We start from the raw sequence: 15,187 nt of genomic DNA, 5'->3' as shown, positions 1-15,187 counted from the left end.
CCAACACAAGGCTTCATGTTGTCCCACTTATCAATGTCACCATCTTTTCAAGAGTGTAGTCTCACCGTTAATTTCGTAAGTCTACATATTTCTCCTTCCTTATGGAAGGTCGTGTTTTTCATGCTCCACTGGCTGCTTCATGTCCCCAAAATACAGAGACTGCCATACCCAGTAAAACCAGTTGAGACTGGCCAACAGGGCAAGCGTTCCCTTAGTGTGAACTAAAGCATTGGTTTCATGTGGGGTTTCCTCCTAGGCTGGCTAGTGACTCTCTTGTAAATCTCAAGTGGCTGGGTGACAAAACTGGCCTGTAACTTCACATCAGTGTTGTCCTTATACACGGTGAGCACCGAGGTGACTGCGCTGGAAAGTCTCTGGAGCACTCCCTGGGAGGAGTAGGGGACTTCAGTAATAATTTATGCTCCTTGTAAACATGAGAGGAACATGCATAATCAAAATAAGGCTAGGTGACATTGGCACTGGAACAAATGAAAGCAAACTGGCTAGGGAGTAGTTTGGGAAGACGATTTGGAGTGGATTTGTAAAACTTACAGTCTAAACACTGTGGAACAAGAAATACTGTGCTAAGGTTGTCTGTAACAACAGAGGAGCAAAATGAATGACTTAAGAGGGCTCTTCTGAGCTGGTGTTAATTAAAAGGAAAATAACCTTACTTCTTGGCAAGTTTTAAGTAAAAAAATTACAGTGATCCACAAAAAGATAGCTGTGAGTCAACCTGATAGGCTTCTATGGAGTTGGATTATAAAAGGTAGGTGATACTGATATTTATCTGTTTGCTTCCAGATTAGTATTACCAAAAGCTGATGTGTTAAGGTACATTAATGTTATTTTTAGTGCGTTTAATTTTTTTTTTCCAAAATACCACTGCTTGGATTTCTCTCTTTAAATGTACAAAGCTTTTTTCCTTAGTTTTCAGTATATTCAAATTTTCAGGTTTTGTGAGAGGTAAGTCAGTATATAAATGTTTTGTTTTATTTTTCTGCAAGTGCTAAAAGCCCGTTCTTAGGCAATGGTTGAGGCTTGGCTCTGCTGCTCTGCCTGATGGTGCGCAGATGGGAGGGTGTGTGCCTTCCCTTCACACTGAAAATAGCCTTCCCTTAAAGAGGGATCTGCTGGCAGTTGTCCTGTCAGACTGACAGGTTAGCAGTCTACATACAGCTTCTGCTTTTCATTTAAGAATCTGGTGGGGGGGAGAAAGGAGATGCGTTCCCTTTCATGCCGTGAGGTTTTTGCAGACTGCCATGAAGACGGCTCTTCCCATTGTAGTGCATGGAGCCTGAGGAGCAGATGGCAGTTTATGTCAGCTTTGGCGGGGAGGAAATGGGCCATTTCCTGAGGATGCTCTAAAACCATATTTATTAATGTTATATTAAAAATAACCTCTTTTTCTTAGAGGCTACTGCAATGCCAGTGTAGTATGTGCTGCTGTGTCATAGCACTTTTGAAACAGTGACATTAGCCATAGTTAGAACTTATGTATGTATGTACTTCTACATGCAAAAGTCTCTTTGGCTAAGGGCAAAAGGAATAAAAATGTGAATAATGTGCTTTAATCTTTGAGTTTCTATTTTATTTTAATAATGATAGGACTGGTCATCTTTTATATTATACTGCAGTTCTGACTCTGAATGTTTAATGCAGCATTTGTCAGAATATTTGAGAGAAATGCACGTGATAAATGCAGAAAAGATACTTCAGAACAGCATCATTCACTTCTGATTCCTTTTCCATAGTCTCAGAAGTTCAGACAAGGAAGGGCTAGTTTCTGTAGCCTTGAGTGTGTATGAGTCTAGACTACAAGTGCTAGCTTTCAGTACAGTGACAATCTAGCTAAAGATCTCCGAAGTAAGTGATTTGACCTCTGACGGTTCTAGTAATTTCAAATTTTAACCACAGAACCTAGTGCTGGATCTGCAACTCTGATTTTTCTTTTTGATACACAAGCTATTCCCCTGACTCAGATTGATTTCTTCATTACAACATTTGATAAATTTTCCTAATTACTATTTCCAGGATCCACACACTACCAGTATGTTCATTGTGATTTTATAGAAAAGAAGTCATTAACGAAAAACAGCTTCTTAAAAAGTTGTTGCTTGCTGTTTCTTATTGTTTATTCTTTGATTCTGTCAGCAGTTGAGTGATGGACAAAAGAACATGAATTTCTTGACATTATGATAACTTTGCATTGAGTACAAGCTTTCAAAACCAGGAACCTTGAGATGTTCTAAATTGAAATCTAGTCTTTAGGCAGTGGATTAAGGACACTGAATTCCCAGTATCCACAGTTCTTGTGAAAAACCCAGCTTTTACTCAAATGCTTGAATATTGACTCAGTGGGCTGACTTGGAGGCTTCTTCTTTCAAGAATTTTGGTCAGAGGTTTTCTGTTTCTCTACTGTATTCTGCATTTTGGAGGATTTGGGTTTTTTTTCCTCTTTGGGGTATTGAAAACACTTTTATGTTGGTCCTAAGTCTCGAATAACAAAAATACAATTTTCTCTACTTCTGACCCTTTGACTCAAACCTGGGAAATAATGGCATCAGTAACAAGCAGTACCTAGCAGTCTCCGTAGGTAGCATAATGATGCAGTAGTAAACCTGGCGTTGCTTTTGAAACCAGGCAATATTGAAATACAGCCACAGATTAGACTGGTAAAATGGTAGGATTTCAGTAGTGAACATACTGTAGTTAGGTCATGCGCTTGCATCTGTAAAATGTCTGCATAGGGGAAAAGGGGTGAGTGAATGAATGACAATATACTCACTTAAGGAAATTACTGTGGGCCCATTTCATAAGCAGCGCTGTCTGTAGCTGTGATCTCCAGCACTGGTTTTCAGCGCACGTGTATATGTACTTGAAGGATGCTGTACATCTCAGAAATTATCTTTTCTTGCTTGTGGGACAGGAGAGAAGACACTGATGCAGTTTCAGTGCTGGGAGGGAGGGGAGGGAAAGATACATGGCTGCTGAGTTTCGGGATGGAGGGAGGTGATTGAGAGATGAATCACTTACGCTTCAGTGTCATGTCATGGTGTCACAGCTGGGAGGAGGTGTAAAACATCTGCACCAGGTGACAAGAACTGCAAATTCAGGACAGGCCATAATCTGAGGACTAGGATTGTACGTAACTATTCCCTGGTGCCAGTAGTGATGCAGTACTTGCCAGAGCTGTAGCCATCCGACTTCTGAAGGGAGAACTGTTGTGGTTTTACCGTGCATGTAGATAAAGCGTATGAAATAAGACCCTCGGTATAATTTTCAGATGGTGATAAAAAGATAATCTCTGGAGTCACTAATGGTTTCACTGTATCAGTAAGGTGTTTTATTTGTTTCCAGTATGTTTGCTATAGTCGATTTCTCACAATATATTGTGGCAGTCATGCTGTGTTTTTATAAGCTGATAGGATGTTCCCATAAAGTGTAAATCAAAATTCCAGGAGGCTATCGCAAGATCATGTTGTCTCAACAGGCAATGAAGTCCCCCAAGAGCTTCCATTTTGGTGGAAGGCTATGATGAGGAATTTTAAAAAACAAACTTCAGTTTTGAAATTTTCTGCATTATGGGCTGTGAACAGTAAGGAACTAAAAGGCAAGCACATCCCCATTGGAAGGGGTCAGATGTTTTCAAGGGGGTTATAAATACACAGATGCACTAACAACCATGCACGTTCGTTATTTCATGCTGGCAATCTAAAGTTCAGTGAGTAACAAAGCCAAAGTTGTTTTAAAAATCTGTTGCCAAGCAGTAGGTTTTCTCCTAGCAACAAGTGTTTTGCAGAAGGGGAAGCAATCGGATACCTTAGGGGGTGTGTTGGCACTGGGGGAAGGGTAAAGAAATAGCAAACTTGCTGCAGCGGTGGCACAGCGTTCTGGGTGCTGGGGTCCAGGAGGGCAAGTGAGGGGGACAAGGCAGGAGGGGACACGTAGTACAGGCAATGTTTTGGGACAGGCAAGGAACAAAACTGTTGGCTGCAGGCACAGGTTCATACTTGTTCTTCAGTTGCTTTGCTTTGGTTTAGTGAGTGATGAGCTGCAGTGTTACTAGCTGGTTGTCATTTAAAAAAAAAACATACTGAGCTGCTAGGAAGGTTTATTTTGAGTATATTTGAAGAAATGCTTTTTGTTATTCAAAAGAATTGCATTTTTAGAGAAAAAAAGCTAAGGAGTTTTGGAAACAAATTATATATATGTCACATTTTACTTTCCAATTAAAAAAAATATATTCAATTATTTTATGGAAAATAATCTTGTAATCGTTGGTGGTCAATCCAGTTGTTTTTAAACCTTGTAAAATGGGCACCCTTCATAATCCCTGCATTAAAATGCATCTGTGTCTGTCATTGCAGACAGAACTATGTTTACTCATCATTTTTCTGATGGAATGACTTATTTCAAACTGATGCACCATGTCACAATTTTTTCGCACTTGCAGAAAATAGTTACTTACAATGACTAAATATGCAACTGTTCTTTGTATACACCTTCAAAAGAAGGAGTTAATAAATGATTTCTTGTGCAAAGTCATACTTCCATTAGATGGGCATGTTTCAGCACAAATTCATCAGCTAAGGGGAAAATAGGAGAGCATAGTATATAAATAATGTGCTATTTCACTCTACATAAGTGTAAAATATTGATTATAGAATACATTAAAATGTTTATTTTTATCACAGCGGATGGGAAATATCAGCTGCAGCATTTTACTTATTTTTCCATATATCATGACAAATTCTTCTCATTTTGCCTCACTAACACTTCTTCTGATTCATTATTATAGCATAACACTGTCAAGTCTCTGGTAAACCTTCAAGTTTGATAGATTTGTTTGAAAATAGCAGCCACCTTAACACATGCAAAATAGGCTGAAAAAGCAGCATGTAACAAGGGGCAGTTTTGTGATGCTAAAATTACAGTGCATATGAATTTGCAATGCATACGTGGCATATTAAATTTTGTAACTGTTTATGGTCATAATCCTCAATTTTCAAGTTTTTTAGATAAGATGGGATGTTTCTATCATGTCTTTCTGCATACCACAATTGAAAGTTGAATCTCTCTTAGGCAGACCGGGACCTGTTAAAAGAAATAAAACAGTGAACTGGGAAAATTACTGGAGAGTTGGATGTAGTGAGTTCTTTAGGCCTTTTATTGTAAGTTTTAAATCATAATTTTCCACATCTGTATAGCTCTGTATCTAATTGTACATTTACAGCTGCTAGCTTACTGGGCTTAGCAGGTCGTCAGTGAAGCAGGCAGGTAGTAGTTCCACTGTTGTTCTGTCTCCCTGCTCTCATCATTAAAAGCAAAATCAGTCCATTTTGTATTTTCATATGCTTATAATGTTTTCTTATAGCTGTTGTTTTTGCAAGGGAAACTTTTAGCTCTGAGGGATAATTTTTAGCTAAATAAGGTCTGCATCATACAAATTTAGAAGCTCTTTAGCAAACAAGTCACATAGATGTTAATTTTTTCCTAGTAGGTCTGATCTGGTAGAACTCAAATCTCTATAACTGAGTCTTTTGCAGGTCAACAAGCTGCAATTCTTAAACATCATAAGCATCTCTGGTGCTTTTTTGCATGTGGTTCAGCAACATTTCTTCTGGTACTCTCCATTTCTCCCAATTACCAGTTTTAGAGTTCAGAGCTGAGTTCAGCATCCTCTCTGAAGAAGACAAAGGCGCAAATGGACTCATGGTCAAAGTTCCCATTATATTTGTTTCACTTTGAAATGAATTTCATTGCTTTTGAGAACATCTCCTGCCTATAGTCTATGTTTTTCTTAGAGAAAATGAAATAGTTCCTCTTGATATCAAATGAATAAAAGTAAAAATCACAAGTGGTACTCCTGTTGAAATTGAGAACTGTTTATTTTCCAAGAGGAGTGGAGAAGTAGTCAGACAGTTAAACTTTAAGAAAACTCTAGCTGTCTTGAGCAGAAATTTTTAGTCACATTGAAGAAACCACAGTGATCTTTATGGTGTTACCTTTTTTTTTTTTTTTTTTTTTTTGCAGTTACTGCAAATCTTGTTTTGCACTTTATTGTAAAGGTCTGGTTTGGTGAGACATATGATGGGTGATAATTACAGCTTTTAATTTTAAAAAAGTTAGTTCCATGGAAAAAATTTGAATGTTAGCTTCTCATTTGCCTAAAAGCAAATTTAAAAAGTGACTTTACCAGACTCCTGTAAATGGCTAGTTTTAATCATGTTTTCAGAATTAGAAATTAGCTATTTTAAGTAGTTTTCCATTTGTGTCCTGTGTTTATTTTACTAGATGTCTTTTTTTCATTGACTGTTTAGTTAATCATTATGACAGAATAATTTGCAAAGAGAGAAAGCCTATTTGCAGAAAAAAAGATACCTTTGCAGTGAAGACTACACTACATGCTTGTTTAAGCAATTACAGCATTATACAATTGATTTTTGTATCAAGTTGTTCAGATTCTTGAGTGATAACATTTTATTAATAAATAACGATGCCTTTGCTAACCAGAGGTTTTACTTGGAGACTGTGTAAAGCTGCATTAGGAAATGAGAATTCAGTTGAATGGTTTTCCTTTTAAAAATGCTTACATTTAGCTAAATGAAAAATAACCTTAATATGTTGAACTTGAACTCAAGGGAAAATATAACTATGCCAAAATATAATTTTGACATGTGCAATATATATCAAAATATAATTCTGGCTTATTGAAGAAGGTATTAATTGTAATTAATGGTTTTATTGTGCCACCAACATAGACCAAATTTTACAGGTATCTTGTTTATCTCGGATACAGACAGGTGACATACTGAAAGTTAACTAGGTGGAGTAAGGATTTACGTCCTGTTGAAGTGAATGCTGATTAAACATCTTGTCTGACGTGCATTTGAAAGTTTCGTTATACATTTTTCTGTGCCCAAAAGACTGTGAATATGGTGTGGGTTAGTTGTTTGTTTACTTTTTTTTAAAAAGGCCTCATGGATTGAAAGATTTCAGAATCCATTAACTTTGTCACGCTAGTTTTCTTCTTTCAGAAATATGCTGTATACCAACCATAATTTTGCTTTTTAATCTTTGTATTCATTGGTTGGACACTTCTGTGCACCTGCTTCTTCAATGTAACCCAAGGAATCAAAAGAAGGTTGTACTTAGAACAGAAGCATTGAGTAGCAATATCCTATAGGCATGAAAATGTTGTCACTCTCCTCTTAATACAGTTGAGAGGGCACCTGATACTGCAAGAGGAGTAGTGGAAGCTCCCCGGGCCCCCTGGACAAGTCTCCTCATAACCATCACAGCGTGTGAGCTTTTCCTGTAGGATTCACTCAGTCTTAACACTATTTTGTGCCCTGCTACTGCAAGTAGAAGGCTGTTCCAAAATCCCTCTGCTCCAATTGCCAGGAATGTTTTCACCTTTTTTTGGTAAACTTACTCACAGCCAATTTATACACATGTATTCTTGTGCCAACATTATTCTCTAAAATAGTTTTTCTCTGTTCTGTTCTCTCTACTGTTTTTATAGCCTTCATCTCCTCTCAGCTTTTGATTTGCTAGGTTAAACAAACCAAGTCTGTTAGTCTCCTCCTGTAAATGAAGATCTTTATTGATTGTGTCTATAGTCATTTTTGGTGCCTGTTGCAGTTTGAATGACCTTTCTTGAATAGAAGCGACTGCACAAGGTGGACAAGGGGGCACAGCTGCCAACATCTCTGCTCTCCTACTCTCTACTGGAAACCTCTCCTGATGTCACTTGAGTTTTCCCTCTTTCACACTGGCACCTTTTCACACTGTCGTCCTGTGGTTGCGGGATATATCCGAGTCCTTCTCCCACGCTGCTTGGTTGACAGGCTTCTACCATGCTGCAGAATTATTGTGTTACTGTTGTGTTATTTTCCACTTTGTTTTACTGACTTTTGGCATATTTCTGTTATCCTAGTTCTCATGATCAGCCTGTTGCTTCTGTATCCTCTTAACTTTTTCTTAGCTACTTGTATCACCACTTTCATAATTCTTGTGATGTCATTAATTAAAACACTAAACATGATTAGTCCCAAGACAATATACAAAATACAGAAGTTAAAATTCCCATTCCTTAACGCATGCAAGGTAAGTATAAATGAAAGTTATTCAGCCAAATGTTTTGGATGGTACATTAAGATATTCCTGCCTATTCAGACTCAGTAGGTATTTTTCCGGGCTGTATTTGTGTAGGTGCCTAGGAGATACTGAGGAATAAATAACAAATTACTTCTGTTCTGACAACAGTGCCAAGGGCCTTCAGTCAGGGGTAGGGCCCTGTTTGGCTGAGCAGTATAAAAACAATCCTTGGACAGATGCTTTGGTGAAATAAACAAAGAACAGTAGTTTTGTATGTGGGGCAATGTAAGGTGAAGCGTGAGGGTGATGATTGAGGGAGAAAATGTGTGAAATCATTGACCACCTAGAGGGAGCCCGAGCCTCCAGACTGGATGGGGATAGAATTGGCAAGATCTTGAAAATAACTTGTGGCAGAGAAGAAAGCTGGAAGCGCTTTCCCCTCCTGTTTTTATTAATTCCTAGAGGGTTTTGTTCTGTTGTGATGTGAAGCTTGCGTAGAACCTTGTTTGTAGTGACTACAGTGCTCCCTGTCACAGGCAGTGCACAGTGATGCTCTTTTTGAGGAAGCCAGCCCCTGCAGGGTCTCCATGAGTATTGTGGATTATTCAAAGTGGCTGGTATAAATATCAAGGAATTGGAGACATGAAGCACTGCTTTCACTTCTTGTGATGATGACACAAAAAGGTCTCTTGTTTCTTCAGAGATTCCCTTCCCTTTCCACCTGTGTGCCACTTCTGATCAGAGTTTTCTCTTGGAGTTTTTTGAGTTACAAACACAATCTCTACAATGTAGAACTGGCTGAAAGAAAAGTAAGATTTACTTAGAGAGTTTAAAACATAATAAAATCCTGAACACACAGAAGCTGGAAGCCTTAATGCACTTAGGGAAGATGAGTGGTTTGCCAGAAAAAAACCCAAGAACAACCCTAAAAGAACCCCAGAATTCTCAGCAGACCAAACACAGGCGAAAATAATAAACAAAATTTGTACTGAGCTGCAAAATTAAGAAGCCCACACACATCAGAAGCTTTAATAACTGTGTTAGAAGCAAATGTCATAAATTTATTTGTCTTTCATGGGAAAGAGGTGCGATAGCAGGAAAGATCCTGCTTTCTCCTAGCAGGGTGCCAGCAGTTGTTTTAAACACCTGTCAAGTGCTGCAGCACACAAAAATGTACAAAGAACAAACAGGTTGCTTAGGTTTTTGTAATTCCTTAGGAGCTTACTGTTTTCATCCTCTTTTGTAGAATGGGTGTTTTCCTACTTACATTTCTTATTATTTACTGAAATTATTATATAGCAGTTTTTCTAACTTATTTACATTCCAGAATTCCTATCATATTTATTTTTTTAAAAGTATATGTGCCTGTTTATAAAGAGGATATAGGGAGAAGGCATTCTGCTTAGGTTTTAAACTAAGATGCCAAGTCTGAAGGTGCGAGCCATATGTCACTTAGGTACCCCTCTGTGTTTCTGCAGAGTCGATGGGTTGTTCAATCCCATCTCCAGCCATAAAGCAAGAGGTGTAAGATTATTCTGCAGATAAATGTTGTCTGTACATTTGCTGCTAAATAGGTAAAGGCCAGAACTGGTAGCTTCGAGATTTTGTTTCCGGTTAGGAAGCAAAGGAAAATACACCGTGAAGGACTAGGATAATTTGTATTGATTTCTGGGAAGTCTTAGAGGAGTTTTGGTTTGAGAATTTTTTTAGGGTTTTTTTGTTTTAGTGGTTTGGGTTTTGAGTTTTGTTCCTGAAGGGTTTGGTGCAGAGAACAAGCATATGCTGACAGCTGGTAATCTGGAGGTCAGTTTGCTTGGATGAGTGATGGTGTGAAGGATGTTGCTGCGTGATAGGCAGGCCTGCTCCTTCTCCCTGGGATCTGCAGTCTAATGCTTGACAGGGCTAAGTCAATCAAGGACCGTGAACGATATGAAGTGTTCTGTGCCTTGGAATTTTAAAAGTAATCCAGGAAGATCTACAAACTGGACACTTGCAATATATGATATCTGACCATTATTCTGAGAGAACTAACGAATCAGAGTATCATGTCTTCTTTCTCTAGATCACTTGTTCAAGCTCTGCCTACAGCTGTAGTGACCAAATGTCACTGACCTTTTGATGCTCTGCGTGAAACAAGTCTCATTATCTCCACATTGCTTCTTTGGAATCAAAGCTCATTCTCCCGGTACTGCTACCCAAGGCAGGATTCCTCATACCATCCCAGCCTGAGACACCCGTGACAGACTGACTTTTGGGAGACTCTCCCTCTAAAAAGCTGTGCCCTCAAAACGTGAGGGTACAGGATGTGACCTCATTGCCCGTGCAAGAGCAGGTCCTTCACCAGTGCTAAATAGCTTATATTCTTTGAAAAGAATAACAGCAGGCAAACAGCTTGTATTTGCCCTAGTTCTATCACCTGGAAAATCTCAGCCACGCTTTTTTCCATACAGAATAGGGCAGATGTGACATAACATGTTTCTGTTCCCATCAACAGGCTTACATCTGCAAAATCTGATTGTTTCCTTTGGCCTTGAAAAGAGCAGCTTGTGTCCTTAGCAAGTGGGGAAAATACTCTGACATATTTAGGAAAAAAAAGTATTATCAATATTCAAAGAAATCACATGTTTATTAGTATATAATATACAAATCTTCAAATAAAAAAGGAAGATTTTTGAAAATCAGAGAAACTTGTCTTGAAAATGAACACTTTAATTTTACTAAGGCTAGGTACATGCAGCCACACCACCTTTATATATTCCACCTCCTTGCTTCTTTTTTTGTAGTTTCACATCTGATACCTACCAGTCACTGACAATCACTTTCCTGCAGGGAAAAAACACCAACCCTGAGAGTTATCTGATTTTTTGATTGGAAGTACTGTTCACTTGCTGTGGAAATGCTGACTCACTTGACAGCTCAAAAAAACAAAACGAGAAAAGCCCTCTAGCACCTTTATGTGAGAACATCTGCTAGGCTGATAGAAATTAGCCTTTATTGCATTTATTTATTTACTTGCCAATACTATACAGAGTTCTTTATATCGTTCTTCAGAGCATGGTCTGCTCTGTCACACTGTAGGATGGAGTTAGCAGTCTGCCCATGCTGAAAGTCAGCCTCGTGGGCAGAATTCCAGAAACGTATGGTGGATAATTCAGGGTTTGCATAGAATTTTAGTACTTTCTAGTCACCAGCACTTAGGCTGATAAGGATTTGAGGGACAGAGGTACAGGAGAAATAAAAGAATCCATGGTCCAAGGAGTGGGGGCTGGGAGGGGAGAAGTCACAGAGAATCCGTAAGCATGTAATCAGGACACCTCTCTGGGAAACAAAGATTTGTGGTCCATATGCCTTTTGTAATACAGAATCACAAGGAAAAAATGCCTAACTTTGTTAGGATTATTATAATCCTGGAATAAAGCGCTCTTACTGCATCATTCCATGACTTTTCTGTTACAGTAACATAGCTGAATGTGATGGATGGAGATTTCCACCGCCTCATTCAGCCCGTATCCTAGTGGGTTTGGACATCCTCTTGGGTTGTGTGGTATTGATTTGTATCCCATCCCACAGAAGAGGATGAAGAATCTCTGTCTAGGAATCTCTGTCTAGGAATCTCTTGAGGAAGTTCTCTGCCTGCTGGACCCTTACATGCACTACTGGTGCAGTATTAGTCCCAGCATGCTTCCCGTTCCACAGATTGAGTCAGATACTGTGGCTGTTGCCCATTGGGCTGAACTTGGTTCTGTTACTGCCATCCCAGAGAGCGGATGGTGCCATGTGTATGATCTCAGATGCTATAAGACATGAGCTGGGTGCTGAGGTGTGCAGGTAGGATACAAACACTTCAGGGCACACGCCTTAGCAGGACATTAGATGTGGGATCTTGCCACAAAAGCTCAGGTCCTTACGATCTTTGCTCCAGGCCTGCTTCATCCTTACGATCTTTGCTCCAGGCCTGCTTCAGGTTGTTTCTTTTCTTTTATTTTTTTTTTTTTAAAAAAGAAAGAAAACACAAACAAAAAACTATTATATAGTCTGTAACACTTTGAACCCAAGAGCTACCTATGCTTATTTCACTGTTGCAGCATACCATTTGAGCTTCAGGAAAGTCCTGCTGGCCAACCTCAACCATTTTTCCTTTGTTTTCTTGCAGGCTCTGATACTTCACCAGCTCGGGCGCTATAGCTTGGCAGAGAAGATTCTCAGAGATGCCGTCCAGGTGAACTCCACGGCCCATGAGGTCTGGAACGGCCTGGGAGAGGTGCTGCAGGCTCAAGGCAATGATGATGCTGCCACTGAATGCTTTCTGACAGCACTGGAGCTGGAAGCCAGCAGTCCTGTGGTCCCTTTTACCATCATCCCCAGAGTCCTTTGAGAGGGCACCTCGATCAGCCGATTCTGGTCTGACTTCTGGGTGAGGAAACCCAGTGTATCAGGCTGCCTGGTAACTGGTTAGTTTGCAAAACTTTAGTGCTGCAGGTAACAAACACCAGTCTGTTGTGGGAAAGTGGCCAAAACAGTGATGTGATGCAATATATTAATGTTAGACTGAGAGAACAAAACGGCTAGCCAGAACCAAATCACTCATATCGCCTACATTTTTGCCCCGGTAGTTTTAAAACATCATTACATTGTTCATGGATGATGTGCCATATTTTGTTAGTGATACTTGATTGTTACATAAAATTATAATGGAATCAACTACCAAATGTAGAATAAGTTAAAATTCAGTGGCAGAGCAGACTATTTTTAACAAGGCTGTTAATAAAACCGTTCTCTTCCTGCCTCTCAACCTCTTTTGGCCCGAAGTCAAAATGTGAATTTTCTGTTTCCATCTCTATTTTAGTCCAGGCCAGAAAATCAGTTGAGTTCTTGGTTTTAGTTGTTAATAACTGTGATGTGTGGCTAACTGTTATCTCTATTTAGAGCAAAGGCTGAGTACAAGAATATTTATATTTTACCAATGTATGCCTGTTACAAAAAAATATATTAGTTATTTAAGTTTAACTTTTTTATGTGAATTCAGAGTTTATTTATCAATGGAAATATGTAAAAAGAAGCCTCAAATGGAATATTTACTGACATTCCTTATACATGACCCACACTTGGCTAAATGGGAAGATTATGTTAATAATAAAATGATTTTTAAATGGAACCTCTCCTGTGTCCTGGTTAAGAACCCAGGGGGAAATAGGTGGCTTGTGAATGCATTTTTATAATCTGGGGCCTGTGGCTGGCTGGGCTTGAAGATTAATGACACCAGAATTAGATGCCCTGAGGCCAGCCTAGAGAAAAGAGGCTGCTATACTCTTTGCTAATCGTATTGTTAACTTAGATTTCAGGTTTCCTTAAATGTTCACACTTTTTTATTCTTTTCACTCCAGCTCTTGATGAAGCCAGATTACTCTGCCTCTACATAATACGTGGTCTTTACATATACCTTGGTAGTGCTTGGGAGGAGCATGTTAAATGTTTACCCACTATTTTTCAGTTTTCTTTACCTGCCTTTGTAGTTCTTTCTCAACATCTCCTGCACTTTGCATCGCTTGAAGGAAAGGTTGGCTGGTAACATGCTACTGCCATAGTAGTAATAGGGCCAGATGTTTAGGAGGTGAGTACTTGCCAGAGTTTCTCTGGGATACGTGGAGAGGAGTCATTTGTTGCAATGGATATTCAGGGGGTGTGAGCTGGGATAGTCTGGTGTCTGGTCTCTTACAATGCTGGGCTTGTATGGAGCCTGGGAGGAGTTCCAGGTTCCCTATTAGAATGGGTGCTTCTTGGTATTTGCCTGATTTGTCACAAGAAACAGTTTTAAAGTGCTTTGCCCTAGATAGCAGACGATTCAGAAAAATAATGGCACGTGTTTTTCTTTGTCACTTACCAGAGAGCTTACTCACCTCAAATGCATGGAGGATCCTCACTGCGACACAGGCTCTGCACGCTCCACTGAGCATCTTCAAACTCAGGCAGAAGACTTAAATTTGGGGGAGCTCTTCAGTTTTGCCTCTCTTCCCCCCCGCCTGGCATGGCTTGAGGCTGCTTTCAGGTTGTATCTGCTTAGTGCTTGGACCATATGTTCTCTGTAAAATGGACCAAACCCCTGTAATAGGTAGCGTTGCCAAATCTATTTAAAAGCCAGTAATAATTGTTTCACTCGCTCACTGCGAAAACATCAAAGTTTTCCTTCCCCTTTTAAAGTCCCTGTTTTGTATGTTTTCTTCCTACTGTCCTTGGTGCCTTTTTTTTTTTTCTCTTTTTTTTCCCCCTCCTTTCTGTTTGCCAGCTGTTCTCTCTTTTCTAGTCCCAGCTCATAGTATATACTCTGGCACTGCTGCTGTCTTTTTAGCACCCACTATATGATACCTGATGTACCAGAAGATACTACAAAACCTTTATTTGTTTAATTCAATTCCTCCTGAGCCTTTCTGCTATCTCAATTCAGCTACTTAAATTTGTAATACCTTTCACAGGCATGCTCCACAATATTTAGTCACTTTTTATTATAATATCAAAGCTTTTCTAACAAGGCAGTTTGCACCTAGATCTGAGGCTGATGGTCTTTCTCAAGAGGACTTCAGACAAAAGTGGAGGATAATTCTGTAGTAGGAATTAGCTTTAATTCTTCTCATTTCATTTAAAGTCCTGGCCTCTTGTATTAAACTCCCAAAGTGGAAAGGTTAGCAATCTAATTGTGTCATGTCTTTTATTAGTGGAGAAGTTGTCACCACTGTTGTGCATATCAGGTGAACCTGAATATCTGTTTCCTTTTTCTTACACTGGAATCAGTTTCACTGTAAATCCACAAGCTTCTACCTCTTGGGAATAGCTTCAGCTGCCTATTTTTAAAAATGGATTATCACTGTAAGACCCTACATTTAGGAAATTTCAGGCAGAAGTGGAAATCTTTGCAGCATATGAATTAAACAGCAACACTTGTTTAAACATAGTTTTCAACTTAAAAAGAAAAGTTACTAGGTTTTACAGCTGTAATTTTTTTTTTAATTAAGAAGGCCAAGAATATTTTTGGGTTTTTAGCTGATGTACAGAAAGATCTGCCTTTTGCAATCTGCTCTCGGACAGCTGT

At 39.2% G+C, this 15,187-nt stretch overlaps 1 protein-coding gene across 2 annotated transcripts in view; it reads left to right on the top strand.

The window, feature by feature from the left end:
* The window catches only part of TTC7B (tetratricopeptide repeat domain 7B), a 154,835-nt gene extending 141,577 nt beyond the window's left edge, over positions 1 to 13,258 (top strand). For both annotated transcript variants that reach the window (XM_080396701.1, XM_080396700.1), the window contains one exon: positions 12,257 to 13,258. In XM_080396701.1, coding sequence (XP_080252827.1) covers positions 12,257 to 12,478 — 222 coding nt within the window. In that variant the 3' untranslated portion in view covers positions 12,479 to 13,258. The remainder of the gene's footprint in view (positions 1 to 12,256) is intronic.
* Positions 13,259 to 15,187: the final 1,929 nt, after the last annotated feature.

This window comes from Falco punctatus (assembly GCF_963210335.1).
Source record: "Falco punctatus genome assembly, chromosome: 7".
Lineage (NCBI taxonomy): Eukaryota > Metazoa > Chordata > Aves > Falconiformes > Falconidae > Falco > Falco punctatus.
This window is presented reverse-complemented; position numbering and strand designations above follow the sequence as displayed.